At 45.6% G+C, this 21,426-nt stretch overlaps 1 protein-coding gene across 5 annotated transcripts in view; it reads right to left on the reverse strand.

Moving 5' to 3' along the window:
* NRP2 (neuropilin 2) overlaps positions 1–21,426 on the reverse strand; it is a 112,677-nt gene that overhangs the window by 67,876 nt on the left and 23,375 nt on the right. For all 5 annotated transcript variants that reach the window (XM_011992468.1, XM_011992467.1, XM_011992466.1 and 2 more), the window contains exons 3-6: positions 10,833–11,014; positions 4,566–4,796; positions 3,338–3,493; positions 1,198–1,367 (exon numbers count right to left, since the gene is read on the reverse strand). In XM_011992468.1, coding sequence (XP_011847858.1) covers positions 1,198–1,367; positions 3,338–3,493; positions 4,566–4,796; positions 10,833–11,014 — 739 coding nt within the window. The remainder of the gene's footprint in view (positions 1–1,197; positions 1,368–3,337; positions 3,494–4,565; positions 4,797–10,832; positions 11,015–21,426) is intronic.

A 21,426-nucleotide genomic window follows, 5' to 3' on the forward strand; every position in this document is an offset into this window, starting at 1 on the left:
AATGCCAAACCCATTTGGAAATTGCTGGATGTCATTCCTTTGCTGGCCATGGTGTTTCTGAATGGCAGTCTCCATGTGACCAAAATGTAGCTAGCACACACTGGCTAAATTCAATTCAGTAAGCACTTATTGGTGACCTACAATGTGCTCAGCATTACTAAACATTCAAATAAGTACACAGTGCCAGCTACACGTATGAGAAACAGGTGGATGGCAATAGGAGAAAGTATAAGACGAAGGTCAAAGATAGGGGATGCCAGTTATAAAGAACTTTCTGGAAGCTTTGCAGGCTGAGAGGAGATGGATTTTTGGAGAGGCAGAGAGGAGAGACAATGACAAATGGCCCCAGGGCTTGCTGTTAGAACCTCTGTGGACTCCCTGGAGTTTCTAAGTGGTCTTTCTCCCTTTCCTGTTGTCTGCTTTGCAACATCCTTCTTAGAGCAGAGGTCACCGTGTCGCATCAGAGCTAGGACAGGCTTGTCAGTGGGTCACAAGGCTGTCTTACATGTGTCATAAAAGCAGTCACTGCTCTGGTGTGGAACTAGTAGCTTGCTTTTCCCCTGTTTACTTCTTCCCAGGGGACGAGAACTGGAGCAGTGTGCAGTGCGGGAAGATTACTCAACATGAGCTGCAAGTTGTATTCAGAATAAAGCAAACAATGGTCTGAAGAGATGCTGCCGAGCATCTGGACGCCTTGAGTTCCGTTCCTGGTAGTGACATTTTCCCATGTGTTCTTCTGATAGCTCTGTGCAAAACCTTCCTGGCAGGGCTGTCTCCAAATAGCAAAGATCATGAGAAGCTGTCATGCGCAGTTAGCACCTCAACAAACCTGCCCTTAGGAGAATGCCCCCCATGTCCCTGATGCCTCCCTGTGCCAAGAATGAGGAAGATTCAAACAGCTTATAGAATGTTCCTTGAATATCTATAGTGATAGGGCAAACAGCATCCTGGCCAAACAATTCCTCCCAGGCTCAGTAATCTCCACAAGGGCGGGGGCAGGCTCCCTCTGATCAGTGTATGCCAGCATGTAACCCAGTGCGTGGCATACACATCTGTTTGGATGAATGAATCAGTGGAGTTCTCTTGTATGCTGTGTTTATTTTCTTTGTGTCCTCTGTCCACTGTATTTGAGGAGCTACCCTCCTACTCCAGCAATACATACACACTCTGCACATCCTCTGCTATCTGCACAAGTACCTGGAGATACTCCTTGTTGGAATCCAAGTTGGGGGTCCAGCCATTGTCATCACCATGGAGCCGGCTTTGTTGAGGGGTCCACCTCCCATCAGAGTAGGTAGATGAGGCACTGATCTGTTCATTAGCAATCCGGCCAGACTCCATGCCCAGAGGGACATTGCACTGAAAGTCTGGGGAAAGGAGAGGGTCAAATGCAGAGTTAGGCCTTCCAACCTCATACCCCGGGGTTCCCCAAATGTTGCCTCCCTTCTAGGCACAAGTCCTTGCAGGCATTTCCTCATTTAACAGACCCTAATTATATGCTCATGTTTTAAAAACAACTACACCACGTCATAGAGCTTAACAACCCCTCTGGGTCTGAAAGAAACTAAATGGGACCTAAAAGAAATCAGACTATGGATAAATAACAGAATCATCATACAAATTAAAAATATAATTTAAAGCACAAAAACTGTTAGTGCTGCAGGCTACAGATGCCAGATGCACCATTATTGCAATACAGGTAAATGTGAGATAGACTTGTGGCAATTCGGGTGAGCTGATACATTGTGGAAAGCCTGCTTTATTAATAAACACCCAGGAGGCACTTCTGCTTCTTTCTTTTTTCACTCAACTGTCTTGTGAGTTCTGGCACCGAAGACAGACATTACAAAGCATGAATACTTGTCTTTGGGAAACCTCTCCATGAGCACATGCATGTCACTCTCTATTCCCCTGCACCACCTGTCTGGACAAATAGACCCAGCAGTCACTTATTCTGGCCTTGTGCTGTCAGTTGCATTGCTGTCCTTCCATGAATGCCATGAACACAGATCGATACGGGTGTGTGCATGTGTCTAAGATGGGCCAGCTAGCAATCCTTATCAGGTATAAGCCTATTCTTTACTCTGTGACTGCACTGGCCATTCACGGGACCTGGTGCAATTTGCCATACTGTTTCTTTGTCACTCAATCTTCAGAGGCTCTTTGATGAAAAAACAAATGCAAAACCCAGCAACCTTCCTGCAGGCCAGGCTGCTGTGTCTGTAGTTACATATATGGTGAGTTGTGTGCAATCAGGGCAGGATTTCCACAGCTTGAAGCATTCTTAAAAGTGCTTCTTTAGTCTTGAAACTTATTTGGGGCTGGGCATGGTGGCTCACACCTATAATCCCAGCATTTGAGGAGGCGGAGGCAGGCAGAGCACTTGAGGCCAGGAGTTCCAAGACCAGGCTGGTCAACATGGCAAAACCCCACCTCTGCTAAAAATACAAAAATTAGTTGGGCATGGTGGCGCATGCCTATAGTTCCAGCTACCTGGGAGGCTGAGACACGAGAATCGCTTAAACCAGGAGGTGGAGGTTGCAGTGAGCTGAGATCGAGCCACTGCACTCCAGCCTGGGCAAGAGAGAGAGAGACTCTGTCTCAAGAAAAAAAAAAAAAAAAAAAAAGTTATCGTTTGGGTCTTTAGGTAGAAATGGCAGCACATTTGAAACACATGTCCAAGAGCAGCTGATTTGAAGATGTTGCTCAGTGCTGAGGGACCGCAAGTCCCACAGCAGCTGCGGTCAGAGTGACAGTTTTTAATTCCTTGCTTGGTGCCTGGCACATAGTAAAAGCTCCGCAAACTATCTCTGGTGGACGTGTGGAGTCCAGGTCTAAGCAGTTGTACCAATCTAGTCAGGAAAACATTACCCAGGCCCAGAGATGGTTAATGTCAAAAAATACAGAGAGAGGTTTAAAATGGTTCAGTTTTGTGACAATGGCCCCTGAGATTTTGAGAGGGGAAAAAAATGGCTACAGACTAAAAAAATGTTAGCAGAGGAGGGACCCTGTATAGAGCATCCTAACTAACCTCTCTTTCATTCATAGATGAGGAAACTGAGGTATGAGATGGTGCCATGACTTGCCCTGAAAATAACTAATTCTTATTCCATATATATATATATATATTAAAGAAATAAGCACCCAGATTGACATGTGTTCTTTTCTCATCAACCTCTTCCTGGCAAGAGGATGTGGGCGCCTCTAAACTCAGATGCCACCATAAATTCCATGGAGTTCCCATCTTCTGTCTTATAGAGCTCAGCCTCTCTTCACCTGTACACCCTTACAGCCCTGATGGAAGGACAGGACAGAGGTTCCCAATCGGCCAACTCACTCTCTAGCGGCTCCTGGTGGAGCAGGTAGTAACGCGCAGAGAAGCCATCCTTGGCCACCGCCATGTCCGTGTGAAAGGTCAGGGAAAGGATCCCCGTCGATGAACGAAGTTCAGAGGGTGTTTTGGTCCCACAGTACTTGCCAATCAGGGGGCCAACTGGACATTCAAGACAAAGAGAAGTCAGTGGAAATCAAAATGTCAAACTTGGTTTCCACTCTGTTTTCCTTTCCCCTCACTGCATTTTATTCAGTGGAGCATCACTTTGTACACCTTGCCATAAAAACCAAAGATATGTTTCAAGAACAATGGCTAATATTTTTCTTGCACATTAAATAGCACTTTCAGTTTTTCATCAAAAAGGTACAGGCCGCTTTCACTGGCTTCATTCTGTTCTCAGTGGCCTGGAAGATGAGCTGGAAAGGCATCATTACAATGTCTATTCTACAGAGGAAGAAACTGAAGTTTGGAGAGTGCATGTGATTTCCTTATTCACACTGCTAGGAAATAGCAGAGCTGGGCCTCCAACCCAAGTTTTCTGACTAAGTCTTGTGCTTTACCCAGGAAATGAAATTGCTCTTCTTGCTTAGTCATCATGTCTCCTTTATATTAGAAGATACTTAGAATGACTACAAAAGTGAAAGATTTGTTCCTTTCCAGTACTGATTAGACCCAGGATCTATGTTGGTCTTCACCTGTGAAGTACTGGTGGCTCTCAGCCTTGGGTGATGTACCTTTTCAATATTTATGACTATATTAATAATAATTTTAAAATTATAGTAATAATAATGATGACGATAGCAGCTAACTTGACACAGATAGGGTAAGTAATCTGTCTAAGGTTGCACAGCTGGTGAGTAGCAGAGCCAGGAGTTAAGCCCGGCCAGTCTGGCTCGGAGTCCTTCTGTTTGGTCATAGGGGTTAGCCATCAAGCCACCTTCTATCTTGACAATTTGGGGTAGAAATGAATACTATCTATAAGTTTTCTCATCCTTTCCAAGTATCTACTTAGTCTCCTATCTTTTTCTAAAGAAATATTTCCAAGAAAGTAGACAGCCTTCCTGTAATTTCTCTCAAGCTATCCTTAGTGAAGGGGAAGAAGAGAAAGTCACCATGGGTCATATAAGAACTCGTAGGAGCTTTGAAGTCTTTGTTCTTCCTCTTTATCATCACTAAAGCAATTAACAGGCAAAGGCCAAGCTACTGAAGAATGCCTCATGACATCACTCACCATGTGGAATGCCATCCCAGATGTCCAGCCAGTCGTACTTGCAGTCCCCCTCTCCCACCTGCAAAGGGTCATGCTCCAGGTCAAAGATCAGGAACTGCAGGACAATCTCCATCTTGGGTTTGGCCAGGATGGTAAAGGTGCAGTCCAAGTTGTGTGGATACTTCTCAGGAAACCCAGGGGATTCGATGGTCCCATTGGGGCTTGTGAAGTTTTTTGAGCAATCTTCAGAGCCTGTATGTAAAAGACAACTGTAGCACTAAGAAGAAGATGCCTTTCTTCGCGGCCTCTGTTACATGGGTTATTTAAATGTTTGGGCCCAAATCCCCCTACTCTTGAGGGTTTTGTTGCCACTGGAGTGGCCCTTGAAGCAACATACTCTTCACATGCACGTTTCAAGCCTTCATAAATTAGGGAGGCACAGCTGGCTTGCTCTACATATCAGAGTGAGAGCAGCAATTGAGGAATTGGGTAGGGGTAGAGAGAAGTGTGTGTGTATGTGTGTGTGTGTGTGAGAGAGAGAGAGAGAGAAAGAGATAAAGAAAGAGAGAGAGAGAGGGATTCTCTTGAAAAGGAACAGAGTCTTCTTTCTCAGTTACTCAGCTGCTCACTCCAGAAATGTAAGTTATTTCAATCCTTAAGGAAGGCTTGCTGATTGCCAGCAGGGAAAACAATGTTACCCCTTATTTATTGCTGACCTCAACACTAGCCCCTATTGTACCACAGCCAACGAAGTGCCCCCTTCTCCCTCCAAGATCCAAGGTGCCTCAGGGGAGGGGCAAAGGGGAGCTTGGGTCTCATTCATGTCATGACTATATTAAAACGAGCTGCTCTGTAGTGGTCAGACAATTAACAATCGATGTTTTTAGCTGGTGGATCACAGCAGGCCGTTGGGGATGTTAAAGGCCGCTCCGGCAACAAGTTTGGAAAAATGCAGCAGTGCATTGACATTTGGAAGGCTTCTGGCTCCTTTGTGGTGTGGATGGCCTTGTTTCTCTCCTGAGCTCTTGTGTCTGCTTTCTTGGGATGCATGGAGGCATCCTGATTAAATGCGGCACACATTCGCATCCTGGTGCAAACTTGGATGGCAGCAGGAACAGGAACAGGAGCTCATAAGAGGATTGCAGCCACCCTATCTCTGAATGCCTCTAGGTGGAGTCATATTAAAAGGGTCCTTGTTGTGCTTTAACCCAGCCACCATTTGCCAGGGCAGCACCACAGATGGGTCCCAGGAGCACTGCAACCCAGACCGATGGACCCACGGAGCACGAGCTCGTGCACATTCACGCAACGAATGGAAATACTGGACAATTAGAATTGATTTCACTCATTATGTTCAGATTTTAAAAGAAGAAAAGGAAGCAGGATTTTTGAGGAGGATAATAGACACTCTTAAGCATTAAAAAAAAAAAAAAAAAAAAAAAACCCCACCAGAAATACTCGATAAACTAGGTGTTTACTGGCAGGAAGTGTCCTCTGGGGCTCACACTCAAATATAACTAGGTGATGTCAATACACTGATCTTAGCCTGCGGCGATGTCTTTATCCTCAGCTCCTGTAGGAGGCCTCTTGTTGAGTCTCTTTATTGATGACAGCTTTCTGGAAAGAGGCAAATGTCTGATTTGGAAGAAGTGCCATGCAAATAAGTGGGGATGGAGGAGTTGCAACTTTCTTCAGCACCAGACAGAAAATTCCAGTATCTCCTATCTATCCATCCATCACTTCCTACTTTCCACCTTGTGCTGTGACTTGGCAGGGTAGGGACTAGGAACACACGAGGGCAAGGGCTAACCTTTGCATGGGTTCTGTGGAGGCTCTAAGCAGCGAATCTCAGAGGCTCTGCACCCCATCATTCATATGCATGGCAGCAGCAGGGCAGGCCCAGAGTTTTCAATGGGCAGCTAGTCCTGGCGGGATGAGCTGGGGCCGCCTCCCCCAGCTTTGTTTATGATTGGGCTTCAGACTCCTGAGGGTCTCCTCAATGGCCCGGGATGAGGCAATTCAGCAAAGCCAAGCCAGCTGGCAGGTCTTCAGGGGGCCAAGAGGAATTTTGAAAAGGTTAGAGTTTATGGCTGCTGTGCAGCATTCTTCATGCGGGCCACTCAGCTGAGCCTCACACATGGTTGGAGGAAATTAACTCTCCATTCACTTCTTGCTTGAGAGCTAGAAAGAGCATCCTGACATGCCCTCTTAGAGCTTGCTCTATTGTTATTCCCTTAGAAGGCAAGGGGAATCTCCACCCCCCGGGGAGTGGGGAATTTTCTGGTGGAATCTTTCTTTGGTTCCTGTCATAGGTGGGGCACAAGTGCTTCCATGATGGACATCTACTGAGTCTAAGAGAGACTTGGAGAATGTGAAATTCGAAAGTATCCATAGTTCCCAGGGTCTTGAGTTCCTGCATTTCTGATATATGGCTATAAATGAGTATATACTTTGACTCATTTTGAAGGCAGTGGGAAAACCTTTGTCCAGTTTTGTCTGTCTTTATGCAGAAAAATCAAACCTGTCTGTTAACATCATGCATTCATCTCTAATCGTACCATCTCACTGTTTGCAGCATCACAAAAGCAGTTGAATAGCAGATGCCAAGAAGAGATCTCAGAAAAGGAGACAGAAGCTGGCTCTTGCAGACATCTGCCTTATCCAAGATCCTTTTCCGAGATGTCTTCGAAGGTTTAAAGGTTAAACGAAGAACTCGAGTCAACAAATACTCAAGCCCACTCAAGGCTAAGATTGTACACAGAAGCTGGGGGATTTGGGTTGCAGTGAATGATTTCATAGGAAAGGACTGCTATGAAAAATGCCCACTCTGTTTTTCCACTGTGAATTTTACAATAACTCTGCAAGCAGAAGAATCTACAGGTATCGAGACATTTAAAACACGGTGGATTTACTGGAAGCTGAGTTTGCCTTTCCAGCAGAAGCTGAATTCAGTTCCTGAATTCAGGAAGTGGAGGCAGTAGGCACTCCGGGTTTTCTCTACCTCTGTGAATGACCCCAGAAATGTCACTTTCTGAAGTGTCACAAGCAAACAGGAAAGAAAACCTGATCTTGAACTTATGGTTAAAGGGGCTTCTGGAAAAAACCAAACACACACACACATTTTCCACTGATTTTGTTTTCAACGTGACATTTTACGTTTAAAAATTCCTTTTTTTTTTTCTGTTCTCACGATATCTTGATTTGAGATCTTTTAAATTTATGAGTTGTTCTGACTTACCCTTTTAAATGTAGACAGTCTGGTAGCATACAGAATCTTTTATAAACCATTTCACTTAGGGCAGACATGAACCTTCCACGCCAGCCACATGCCCTGGTCAGCACTCACACTGTGGGTCCTGCAGCAGAGGCTCACCAGGATAATGTCCCACTGAAGGCTTCTAGAGCCCTCTGTATGGCTATTTGCATATCTGTGTTTACAGTTTTTCCCGCTTCTTCCTCTCTATGAATCCGACTAGCAAACATAGCTGTGTTTGTTTGGATTTCTTCAGCATGTCCACCCATTTCTTTCATGTTCTGTGGATGACGTAAACTTTGTATATTTTCTCTCCTGACTCCAACAATGGAAATGTGGGTATAGGACATGGCACCTGCATGAATGCTCATTTTTCTAAACTTCTCTGTTTTGAATTTTGCTCCCTTGCACATTTCTGTACTTCATATAAGGTTGACTTTTTTTGTTTGTTTTTTGAGATGGAATTTCGCTCTTGTCATCCAGGCTGGAGTGCAATGGCACGATCTCAGCTCACTGCCACCTCCACCTCCTGAGTTCAAGCGATTCTCCTGCCTCAGCCTCCCAAGTAGCTGGGATTGCAGGTGCGTGCCACCATGTCCGGCTAAGTTTTGTAGTTTTAGTAGAGACGGGATTTCGCCATGTTGGCCAGGCTGGTCTTAAACTCCTGACCTCAGGTGATCTGCCTGCCACAACCTCCCAAAGTGCTGGGATTACAGGCATGAGCCACCGAGCCTGGCATATGTAAGATTGACTTTCATGTGGAGAGTTGCTCTTCCAGTAGCAGGTGGGTATGATGGCAGGTACAAGTGGCCCTGAGAAGTCTACTGGGCTCTCATCTGCTCTCTCACATTGCCAGGAGTGTGGCTGTTATTGGCAGGGCTTTCTCTCACAATCATCTCTTCACTAGGCAACCCCAATCCTTAAAGCAGGAAACCCCATTTCTCCAAGCCGAAGCCATCCCTTGGCTGGCACCATTGTTGCTAGGTGGTTCACAGACTTGTTGCTTCATTTGAAATCCTGCTTCAGCATGTCCTCAAGACAGCAATGTTGAATTATGACACCCTCTTACATGTTTTATCTTTTAATATCCTCCTTTCAAATTTGCATGATGGATAGAGTGAACATTGACTTTTCCCATGACTTTCTGGAGAATGTAGCATGATGCCTTGTGAAATACTAAGTTGGGTGGTGTGAGACCAAGGCTGAGCTTTCACCAAGGCTGCTCACCCTTGTTCTGACTTCCCTTGGCCATCTTCCTGGAAGATCTTGCTTGGAGCTGTTTTCCTTTCATGGCCAGCACAGTGCAGCCAAGTGGCAGCATTAGCACTAGGGACCTTGCTACTGAATAGATTCTCTGGAGCCCCTCGATTGCCAAGCCACTCGACTGCTCCCCCATTTTCATAACCACCACATGTCAATTGTACCTTTACTTTGCACTTATTCATTCTGTCTCATATCATAGTTTTCGTTTCAATTTACATACATACTCATCCAATAACATTGCCTGCGAGTCTGTCACGTGCAAAGGGTTTGCACACCTGCCTCTCCAACCTGAAGAGAGCAAGCACCCTCTTTTGTTTCTTTCTATTTTATTCTCCCCACTGCTCGGCAGCAGAGGATGTTCCACTGGTGCTGGTGGCATTGATCTGAATTTTGCACAAGACTCAGGGGAATATGGATCAAGCTCCTCAGGGGCTTCAAACAGCTTGAGCCACTGGACACACAGATCGTCAGCCCCTGTGACTTCACCACACTCAGGAGCATGAAAACCCAAGGCAGACAGACCTTCTTGGGACCTGTGCCCTGCAGCAGCCTGGGCTGCCACTCTTGCACGACACGGTCCCCTCGGCCCCACCCCTTCATTTGATTCCACGTTCTTGTTCTCGGGCAGACAAATCCGACAAATATTTAGACAGAGTGGATATAAAAAGTGCTTTCAGCAGCTACCACTTCCTTTCAAGAACTGTTTAGTGAAAAAGAAAATATATATGAATAGTTCCCCTCACACTGAACTCAACAGGCGCCAGTCTTGGGCCTCTTGATGACAAGGCTGACAGTCTCCCCTTGAACCAGACTCCATCCACGAGTTGTAAAGCTTGGGCTGCTGGGGGCAGAGGGGAGACACACACATAGATGGAAGGCGAGCCTCTGAGGAGGGGAGTGGGCGGTGGGTGGGGAGGACTGGAGGACATGCTTCCCTTAGTCTCGCGATAACAGGCTCCACACATCACAGAAGAGGACACACCACCGGCAGAGTGTGAGTGTAGCTGATGAAGCGGGGTCTTGTGAATAAAAGTCTGCTGCATTTAGTTTTGGAAATGAGCACTGGCCCATAGTCTCAGGCCCTAAAGTAATCTACAGGGGACCTGATGGAAATCAAGCAGTCAACTTAAAGCAAGTGCAGTGCCCTCTGACTCTTTTTCTGCTGTTTTTTAATTGCTTTTCAGGGAGTCAAGTTCATTGGCATTTAGAGAGTAGGGGTTCAATGGACAGAGGTGGTAACATGGCCTACCAAGGGATGGCTTCGGCTTGGAGAAATGGGGTGGCCTGCTTTAAGCCTTATTTTAATTTAAAAGCTATAGTGTGACCCCATTTGGGAGGTCATGGCAAGATCTTTATAGAGACTCCAAACAATGAAAAGATTATGTCCTCAGTCCCATGTAGTTCCAAATAAAGACATTAGACCATGAAGTAATCGTGAGAAAGTCATCAGAGTTTTGCTTTTTCCCATGAAGATTATTTTGATTTTAAAAAGCATACAAAAATCAGATTCTTTCAAGAAGTGTTTTTCTATTTGTCTAATACCACAAACAATGGCTGCTTTGCCCCCGCATTCTGCAGTCTGCCCCCTTAAGCTAGTGGATAACCTGAGCTGGCTCTTCTTCTCGGCATGTCTCTGGGTTCACCTTGAACCGCTCACCATGCTCAAGCTGGATGACACTGTCACTCTTACCCAGTGCCTCAGCCCACTGGGTGCTGTCCCTCCTTCTTCTCTAAACGCCCTTCTCCCCGCCCCTACGTGTGACCACACTGACCTGTCTTGAAGATCTCGTAGCGCAGAGAGAAACCTGCCCCCTGCCGGGCGTAGTCGGAGGTGAACTTGATGTAGAGCATGGAGCCCGAGGAGATGATGGTGGGCGGGGCGATGTTCCCACAGTGTTTGCCCAGGAGGTCTGCGGATTCACTGTCCCCATCCCGAATCTCGATAAAGTCATACCTGGGTGGGGATGGCACAGACAAGAAAAGATCACTCGAAGGACATGAGAAGGACCGCTGTGTCGCTCCCACTCATGTCTCTCTCTTCATTTAGAGACGTTCAGGTGTTTCAGATGGATAAGCGACGGGCACTTATGTCTGCTTGTACAGACTGGCAAACAGAGATACTGCAAGTTGTTGTGCTTTGTGAAAGCCACAGAGTGAATCAACACATGGCTGGAAGGCCTTATCTCTTGCCCACGTAAGAGCAGGAGCATCATTCTATCAAATATCACAAAACACATTTTTTTCTTCCTTCAATAGCGCCATTTTTATTTCCATTATGATCTCTCAGAATCTTAGTCTCTCCTTCTTAGCTCTGTGACATTGCAAGCTGCTGAACCCCTTTGAGCATCAATTTCTTCATCTGTAAGATGAGGATAAATATATCCACTCCAAAAGGCTGGGGAGAAGATGGAATGAAAAAATATAGACGTAAGGGGCTAGGCACTGTGCCAGACACACGAGGGATGTTTCAGAGACATTTGCTTATTTTCCCATCTCCCTCCAGCCCCCTGTTTCAATTTTCCCCTGGGCCATCCCTTCTTTAATTGTTAGTGACAAAGACTCCCCACCCTGAGCCACCGCCCTCCCTAAGATGACTCTGCGAGGTTCACATCAGCAGTGTCTAGTCAACATGTGTTCTTAAAAGGAATCAGCCTCATATTAGATAAGGCAATAAAAACCTTTCTCCAAAAGCAGGGGTGAGTCTCCAGGGGCCCACCGGCTACGTGCACACAACTATTAGCCTCAGTGAGAGGCGGGGCAGGCTGCCCTCCTGAAGCAGAGGCCTGTGCTCATTTGAAGCAGAGTCAAACTGGCCAGGGCTGGGAAGAAGGCACCTCAAAGACACTCTTGGCTCAGTTCATGGGAAGGTGCAAACATAATGCACCATTTTATCTTGACAGACACACATTTTCCAGCCCTGGTATGTGCTCTGGCAGTCCTCACTGTGCTGCGTTTGTGCTTGCCTTCTGGGCTCCCAGTTAATACTCCTGTCACAACTGCTTAGGTGGGAAACTTCCTGCCCACCAGCTCCCTTCCAACTGCTGGCCACTGCACCATTCTTTACTGAAAACCATCCATCTCCCTGTCCTTCCCTTTCTGTTTATTTATTTTGCATCAACCTGTTAAAGCAACACTTAAGACATCTCTTCCTTGCGGGTAAAGAGAGGGCTGGGAATGCACCCTTCTCTGGGATGTGCCTGCCCATGGTTCCTGTCACATACAAGGATCTGGGGTTGCCGGCTGCCTGCAGGAGTGGCTGGTGTGAGCTGGGGAGGCCTGAGGCCTCACTTTAGCCCCCAGGAGCTATGTTACTCAGCCACTTTCAAATAATAGACCTGTAAAGGAAGTCTAAGCAGGAGTGGACCAGCATTAATTCATTCTTAGACCCCACAGGGCTGGACTCCCACAGTCAAAAAAGAACTGCTGAGCTCCTTAGAGTCTGGAGAAGTCAAAACGGCAGTTTCACCCCCCAGGAAGAAATGGAGAGATGGGTCACAGATTGAGAAGGCCGTGAGTTTGGGGGAATCTGTTTAGGTCTGTGGTTTCAGTGTGGGAGATGGTGCTGACTTTGAAAACATGCTTCCTCATTTCCAAAACAAAAGTAAAAAGATGCTTCGTTTGTTCTCAGGGGAACTCCCAAACCTTCCAGAAAACCCCTCCTTGCTACTTTCACACTAACGCAAGCACTGCTGGACAGACACATTCCTGTGAGCAATGGCGATGCCCTGGCAATGTGCACAAAGGTCGAGGGGCTCTGCCACCCATGCTCATGAATCAGACAACTCATCTGGACTAAGAAATGCAGGGCCCAGAGTGCAAGAGTCCCAATCCCAGAAGCAGACAGCGCTGGGCTTGCACCCCAGCTTGGCTACTTTTTAGCTGGGTGACCTCAGGCAAGTTACTGAACCTTTCTGAGCCTCAGAAATGGGGAGAAAAAGAGTAAAGTAGGGATATTACAATCTTCTCCTGGGGTTGATGTGAGACTTAAATGGCAAGATCTAATCAATATGAAGTGTTAGTCCATAGTCTGGCACTCAGTGTGTGCTAAGTAAACGTGAACTGTGATTTGTTGTATTCTCACACCCATTTCAGAGGCGAGGAGGCTGAGCCACAGAGCACAAGTGACCTTGTTTTAAGAGATGGAACAAATAAGCAGAGGTTCAGTATCAGCGGGAATGGAAATCTGTTCAAACATTCTGGAAGGCATTTTGGTGAAATGTGACAAAAGTTAATATGTACATAGCCTTTAATCCAGCAATCCTACTGCTAGAAATTTTTCCTAAGAAAATAATCAGACAATTGTGCAAAGTTGCATATGCATCTTTGTGTATGTATTTTGAAAAAATATAAAAAGTGGGAGGATATTTTGCTCATAAATAGTTTCAAAGCCCAACCGTAGAGGGAGGGTGAATCCTTTTGGGATATTTATAAAATGGAATACTCTGCTGCTACAATCAATAATCTGCAGGTCTAGAATTTTTTTTTTTTAATGGAAAAATGTTCATGCTATACTGTTAACTTTTTTAAAAGGAGATTTTTTAAAAGTATGTTTTAAAAGGTAGACATACATTTCCTTACATAAACATACAGAGGAAGTCTGAAAGACTACTAAAATACTAACAATGGCGAGAGACATGGGTGGTGGGATGATGGGTAATTTTTACTTTCTTCTTTGTAAAAGAATGCAGCTCTCATGATTTAGCAGATGTAGAAGTAAGTTCATCATCATCACCATCATCATCCATGTCACAGAACTGGAGTGAGGAATAAATGAGACACAGTAGGTTGGGACACTTAGAACAGTGCCTAGGACATGACCCACATTCAATAAATAATTTTTTAAACTTTTTTTAAAGGATCGCCAGATAGTTCCAGTCTTTGTGTTGCCAATTTCTCTAGGAAGGACAGAGAGAGGCCCTGACATCCCACTGGCTTGTTCATCAGAAGTGAGAGGGTTTTATCTGGTTGCCTAATCACCCATGGAGTCATTTAGGGGATTAACAGAATCAGCAATGAAGCAGGGCTGCCCAACAAATGCCACTGTTACAAGCTTGCCTCAATTTACTCAACGGATATAGACCACCCCAAATCCCTTTTTGTAATGCTGCCTGCAACAAATACATCCATATGCATCTACACACACATATAGAGAAGGGATGCATTTTTGAAAAAGCTTCATATAATTCAGTCATACTATAAAGTTTTTCTCTGAGCTTGTTAGTTAAAGGACCCCTCTGGTGAATCCTTTTGTGAAGCAAATAATCAACAAGGCTTACTTGAACTTCTTAGAAAAACTAGATTTTTCTATAAGGTTTGCTTGAGGGGAAGTGACACAGAGTTAATTCGGCAACTGAAATCCCCGCAACTTCCAGTGTTCTGGTTCTGCCCTGTGGACAAGCCCCATGTAACCACATGGTCTTCTGGCTGGGACTTTTATATAAAGGGCACACTCCAAATGACATGCTGACTTCATGCAGAATGTCTCATTTACCTCCTGTGTGACTGACTCATTTGGGGAAATTTTTTATTATGAGGGATTTGCTACGGTTGGAGTAAATCTCCTTAGAAATTTCAGTGTTGTCAGGTTCATTTGTGAAGAGTTAGGCAGAGGCTTAGGAAGTTTCTGGCTTTGGAATAAATATGGCTTTGCATCTAGTGTCTAATATCCAGTGTTTAGTAAAGGAATCTGGGGTATAGACTCAGAGCTCACCCCAACGATAGTCAAGTAGGATAACTTGAAAAGCCGCTCCTCTTAGAACGTATCACTCATTTTGCAGAAGGCAACATAAGCCAGCTAACGGACATATTAACTAGAGTGTTTGCATTTCATTATTCATAATCTCTCCTAAATGAAAAATTCCTTTCAAAGCTTTAACACTACCTTGTATTGTTTTATTTATTTTTTTCCTGAGCTGAAGTAGCCATCTCTATTCCCAGTTCTTTATTTTCTCTCTAAAATGGTTCCCCGAGTACCTTTTTACTTGTCTCCTCACAGATTCTGACGTCTGCATGGTGAGCATTTGTTTAGAGAATGCTTTCTCTACTTTCTTTCTCAACTTCAAAGTCTTACATTTCTCTCCCCAAACCTACATTTGGGCCATGGGAAATTTTGACAGTGAAGTTAATTTTAAGAGTCCACGGGAGAGATATGAAAAAGCAACAATCTCATCTCTTCCTCTCATCACTAGGCAAACATGAAAAAGGGCTTTCTAGTTTCCATAACTGTCTCCATGCTTGACACTTCCCAGCAGGGCACCAAAGTCTGGGTTAGTCAACAGAGCCTGTGCTGGAAGATTCACCAAGCTGAGGTCCTTCCTTCAGGACACCGAAATGTCTGGCCCTTGTCAGAATCCAGCTTTAGGGATGCCACACAGAACCACTTGGAAGGGGATTACTGTATCGAAGATAGAGTATTTAGGTCTTCCGAGGAAGAAGACTCTGCCCCTTCTTTTGGGTCTATGTATCAGAACATCTCTGCCCAAGTCCTGACATCATAACCTTTGCCAACCAAGCAAGACCTCCTTTCACACTGCTCATCATAAGATCATAAGATGTTGACGACATTTTTTATATGGTGAGCTCTTTCCAACCCCAGGGCCTTTGCAAGTGCTTTTTCCTCGGCCTGCAGTACTCCTCACTGGTGTCTTCCAGGGCTGGTTGTTGTACATCCTTCAGGCTTAAGTACAAATGTTATCTCCTCAGAGAAACCTGCTGTCACCACCCTGTTTCAGATGGCATGCCCTTATTCTCTAGCTTACCATCCTCTTACTTCTTTCATTGCTATGATCATAATCTGAAAAGGTCTTGTCAATATGCTTATTTGTTTATGATCTGTCTCCTGCCCTAGACAATAAGCACCATGAAGGCAAGGACCTTGCCTCTTCATTGCTGAATTTACGACACTTGCTTGGTGCCTGGCATGTAGGAGGTCTCATTCACTTTTTGTTGAGTAAATAAATGTAAATGAATAAGGGACTTGAGGCTGGTGTTCCATGTTAAGAAGAACGCGTGCTACGATGATGCTTTCCGTGGAGTTTGATCCATTTTATACTCTCTGTCTTTGTGCCCCAACACATTTACTGAGCTATTCTGGTTCTATCTGAAAACCAAAATGTTGCCTTGTGACTCAAAAACATGAAATATAACATTTTGAGTGGAAGAAACATCGCAAATCATGCTGACAGCATTTTCACTATTAGCGGCAAACAAATCAACTATAATTAAAATGCTGTCAAAGTGATTTGAGATTTTTCTCACACTTTCAAAGTTCCATATTTCATGAGTAGATTATCCAGGCCAGAGAATTTATCACCTCCTGGAGTGCCTTTCTTCCAGGAGGCTCAAAGACATCTACAAACACTGTCTTATTAATCCTTACATTAAAACCTGTGAGGAAATTAGGAGGAAAAAAACAGCACTGTCACACACAACTTCCCAACAAAGAAGCTGCATGATGCCTAAAAAGGCTGCAAGGCAGGTCTGCACAGTGCTAAGGTCTCCAGTCTGTTCAGACCTGAAGCCACGCCACCTGCTCCTTGGGCTCAGTACAGTCACCTAGCCTTTATGGAGAAGTCAGCTCACTGTCAGGTCAGATTTTTTTAAGTAAATTTCATTTCCTTGAATTTCTGCCTTGCATCTGTACCACCCATTTACTAAAAAGCTGTTATATCACATTTAATTGAGCATTTACTATGGGCCAGGCCGTTGATTCAGATATTATTTCATTTAATCCTCATTTCATCCAAACCAGGCCCTGTTACAATTACCATCCATTTGCAGTTGCAGACATTGAGGCTCAGAGAGGTTAAGTGACCTGCCCAAGGTTACATGAGGAAGAAAGGTCAGAGGGAGGCTTTGAACCCAAGTAGTCAAACTCCAGGGCACAGAGACCTCCCCTTCCTCCCTTTGTCTCCTTGTGGGATGAAGATCTGAGGGCAATGAAAATACCAGATTGCCATAGCACAATAGCATCAGCAGGTATCGGGTGTAAAGAATCCTTATGGCCTCAGTTAGGTTTCCACAAAATGGGCGTAAGGTATGTAAGAGACTTAACAGAATCTTGCTCTTTTGAGTTGTTCTGTTTAAATAAGGCTGAAGGACTTACCAAAATTAAAAGACACATCGCCAACAGGAAAAGTGAGCGGATTTGGAATCCATGATTTCGAGACTCACCCAGCAGAAATCTAGCTTGCAAGAGTTCAGATGGGATAACATATTAATTTTTGTAAGTGTGGTATTTTTGTAAGCACATATATATCCATATGTGAACATATGGCCCATGGAGTGAGAAAGCAGCATCCCGTATATTTATAAGCTCTTAAGTTATCATCTAGAGCACATATTCTTAAATGCGTGGATTTCTACTAGGGCCTACACATAAGTATAAGTGGGTTGGGGAAGCTCTGATGCTGTTTGCTGAAATTTTGTGTTTGTGAGTAGGCACATTTTTCTAGGGAAAAAGTCCATGACAAAAGAAACGTTAAATTACTGTTAACTGAAACATACCTAAGAGGGTGTTGTGTAACCTGGGAAGTGTAGCACGTGGGCTTTGTGGACAGACACAGCTACTTTCTGGCACTTGCTCATGGTGTGATTACAGACAAGGTATTTAACCTCTCTGAGTTTCAGTTTCATCATCTACAAAATGGACATAATAACAGTCTCCACCTTTGGGGATGGTGGCAGGATTGCGAAGGTACATGCAGGCCCAGCACAGTGCCAGATGCCTTAGGAAGTGTCTGAGAGCCCCTGGCTATTTTTATTATTATCAGCATAAAACAAAACAGGATGGCGGATGTGGAGAAGAGAAGAGTTACACACACATGACACCTCGGGAGCCAGACGGGAGAAGATGAAACGAAAAGCACAGTTAGAGGCAGTCTCGATACCCCCCTTCTTGGGGCTGGGTTTCTAAAAAATCATCCCCCTGCACAAATCCATCAACAGTGTTTCAGACACTTGAGTTTTCAAGATTTTATGTCAAACTTGTGTTTCTGAGCCCAGGCTGTGTTTGAAACCACCCGTCCTCCATCTGCTGTGTTAGATAGCAAGGTACTCAAGCTCCCAAGAGGCTGCTGAGTTAATGCACATCAATGGGTCAGCACGGTGCATGGCACACAGTACGTGCTCAATGAATAGCCATTTGTTGTTATTGCTGCTGTTATTCTTATTTGCTATTTAACGCCAAGGGCTCAAACAGTTCCCAAACTCTATCTGTTTGTGTATCTGCATCGGTACCCAGTGCCTTTTTAATAGTGGCTGTTTGCAGTTGCATTTTCTTCCTTCATTTCTTCCCACCAGAAATGTCTGATATTTTGAGCTTCTTATCCACAATCCCCTCACAACCAGGGTCACCACAGCTCTTCAGAAGGGAGGAAGTCTGACCACCCACCAACGGAAGTACATGGAGAGAATAACCCAAAACAAACTGAAGGAATTATTCCAAAAAACCTTGAAGGCAAGAAAATGGAAACGACGAATAACATCTATTTATAATCGCTGGCTATTTTTCCACAGAGGCCCTGCGATGATGGTGAGGGCCCCGCCAATCTCATTGTTCCTCACGGAGCAGGCTGCCAAGAACGCCTCCCGGCGTGAGGAAGGAGGCCGCTCCAGACAGCGCCTCTGATAAGTCTCTCGGAAGATGAACTTTCAGAGAATTGAGGGCACACAACAAAGCCTCCCCCACTTCTGCCCTGGTCCTTTGGGTGAATACCATTTCCCTCGCTGACCTGGCTGGCCAGCAAGGCACATTCCTGAGGCCGTGTGGTCACGGGTCTGCTCTGCTTCTGGACCAGCACACACACTGGAGGCCACTTGGATGAAACATGTTTGCTTGTGTAAGGAATGGTTTTCTAGGCAACCGGTGCCAATGTGAAGTTTAAGGCTTTGGGGCAGGCTGCTTTCAGCATGAGTGTCGGGTCTTTCATTGGTCTGCTCTGTGTCTATAAAATCCTCACCCTCTGCAGTCAACTTACAGGGCCCCTTGCTAGCATTCTGGAATGATACCAGAGTGCAAAGAAGAGTAGTCCACAATTTCTTTCCAGTTCTGTTTTTCTCAGTGGCAGTGGCAGCAGTCAAGGTGAATCCCAGCCTGGCCAGGACTTGCTGAATATTCCTATGCTGGCCTGGGTCAATCACGCTTGCATGCCTCAGTTTGCCTCATTTGACAAAAGGGAATGGGGATCATGCTTTTGTGCCTGGTGGGGCTGCCTGCACGGGTGACCACCGAAGGGCAATCAGAGCACAGTGTCCGGGGCGCCTGGTGTGCTGGCAGCGCCTCTTTACTCGGCAGAGTGAACCGTTCCCTCCGGCATCGGTGTTCACACTGATTCTAGCTCCTGGGGGATCCACTTGTGAGGGCAAATCATAACTTCCCCATCTGTCCGAAAAACGGGAGCCTGCTGTGAACGGAAGTGTGCCGGGCACCAGGGAATCCCTCACAGCAACAAAAAAGTCCTTTTTGTTTTTCCAGGGATACAGGCTCCATATCATTTTTCTATTCCCCTTTGCTGGCATCCAGCCTCCCTAACAAAACTTGGAAGATGCAAAACTCATCTGAAAAATGTGCCATGCAGAAATCCAAGTAGGGGACAGTCTGGGAGTAGGTGACAGGTGTGATGGGACCCCTTTTAGAGTTCATTTACTTGGAGCTTCAGGTTACAGAGCTTGGAGCTTCTCCTGGCTCCAGGGCCAAACTTGTCACTACTGTGCAAAAAGCACCATGGTGTGGAAATGATGGGCCTGCACTAACGTCCAGGCAGGAAGGGGCTGCTGCCACGCCAGGGCAGAGATCCTGAATCTAGCACTCAGGGGCCAGTCAGCTGGAACTGCTTCCGCTTGTGACTATGCTCTCGACAGCTGCATTCTGAAGCGTCATGCTGCACAGGCAGCCTGGGCCACGTGAGGCATGTTAAAACACTCACCTTCTCTCCCCATCCCAGAAATGCCCTTTCCATTCGGAGAGAACAGGTTGGGGTTTGTTGGGGGTGGAGGAAGCAAGCATTTAGGAATGTGGGGTGCTCCCGGCTAGAGCCTCATAAGACTATGAAGAAAGATGTTTAGAAAGGACATGGGCTTCTACAAGAAAGGGAACCAGATTACAGGAAGTCTCTGAGCAGGATGGGAGCAGTGTGAGTCAGACCTTGAAGGATCTTTATTCATCGCACAGCCATAAGTGGGCTGTTTGTTTTGCACACAGAGCTTCTGGCTGGTTGGCCACAATATTGTAGCGACCAGTGGGGGCCCTGGCAGTGTGGGAGGAGGCATCAGTGCCAGGGATGAGCTTCAAGAGCCACATGTGGATAAAGGCCCAGGCAGGGAAAAGTACAGCAGAAAAGGCCCCCAGAAGATAACTCAGTACCCCAACATTTAACCCAGCAGTCTGCTCTGAAGCTTAAACTAAATCCTGTATCTGCTTGGACCTCAGTTTCCCAGCAGATGACCTCCCAAAATAATACTTTCTTACCCTCCTACCACTCTCAGAAGATGACACATAGATAAATCGTTTTGAACTTTTAGATGAAAGGTGCTCTATAAACCTGAGGTCTCATCAACTGTAATTGTTACAGTAATTATTTTAATGATAATAATGATGATAATGGGAGGGGGGATCGGGTGGGGATGAAACCTCCTACTTTGAGACAAAGAACATCTCTTCCATTAAAACGTGCATCACGAATCCTTCTGCTCCAAGATCTCAACCATCTCTTTCAAACTGCCAATTTCTGGGCTGAAATATTATTTACTCCTTTCCTTTCCAATGAAACAATTATTTGTTCCACCATTTGCCCCCTCACTCACTCTCCAGTGTGTCTGGCTTCGTCCTGACAGCTCGGCCATGGACTGTTTACATGTCTCGCTCACCCTCCAAGACTCTGGTTCAGCTCCATTGACACTAAAGGCAGGCGAATTCTCTCGGTGTGAGGAATCAATTACTTCCGCTGACACTCTATTACTGGCCCTCACATCTTTGGACTCCAGATGGAGAGTGAAGGTGGTGGTGAGGATGGCAGGGAATTTGAAGGGGATGGTGAGCGAGGCTGCGGGGGGATTGGGGGAGTAGGAGGTTGATGACAGGGAGGCAAAAAGAAACGATGGACTGAGAAGCCTCTGGCTTGTATTTAAAGACACAGAAAGAGATCTCTCTCCTTGACTGCCCTGCTGGCATCCGGAGGTGACTGCATGGCAGGAAGAGGCAAAGAAAAGGAATAAAAATGGAAGAGGAAAAGAAAAGGCTTGTCAAGGATATCTAAAGAAATCAGAGAGGCCCCAAATACCTAAGCACTGGGACAGCAGATGACAGCTTCAAGCAGATTGACACAGGTATACAAAGGCAGCTTTGGGCTGACTGGCTTCAAATCCAGC

Source organism: Mandrillus leucophaeus, unplaced genomic scaffold (genome assembly GCF_000951045.1).
Source record: "Mandrillus leucophaeus isolate KB7577 unplaced genomic scaffold, Mleu.le_1.0 Scaffold411, whole genome shotgun sequence".
Lineage (NCBI taxonomy): Eukaryota > Metazoa > Chordata > Mammalia > Primates > Cercopithecidae > Mandrillus > Mandrillus leucophaeus.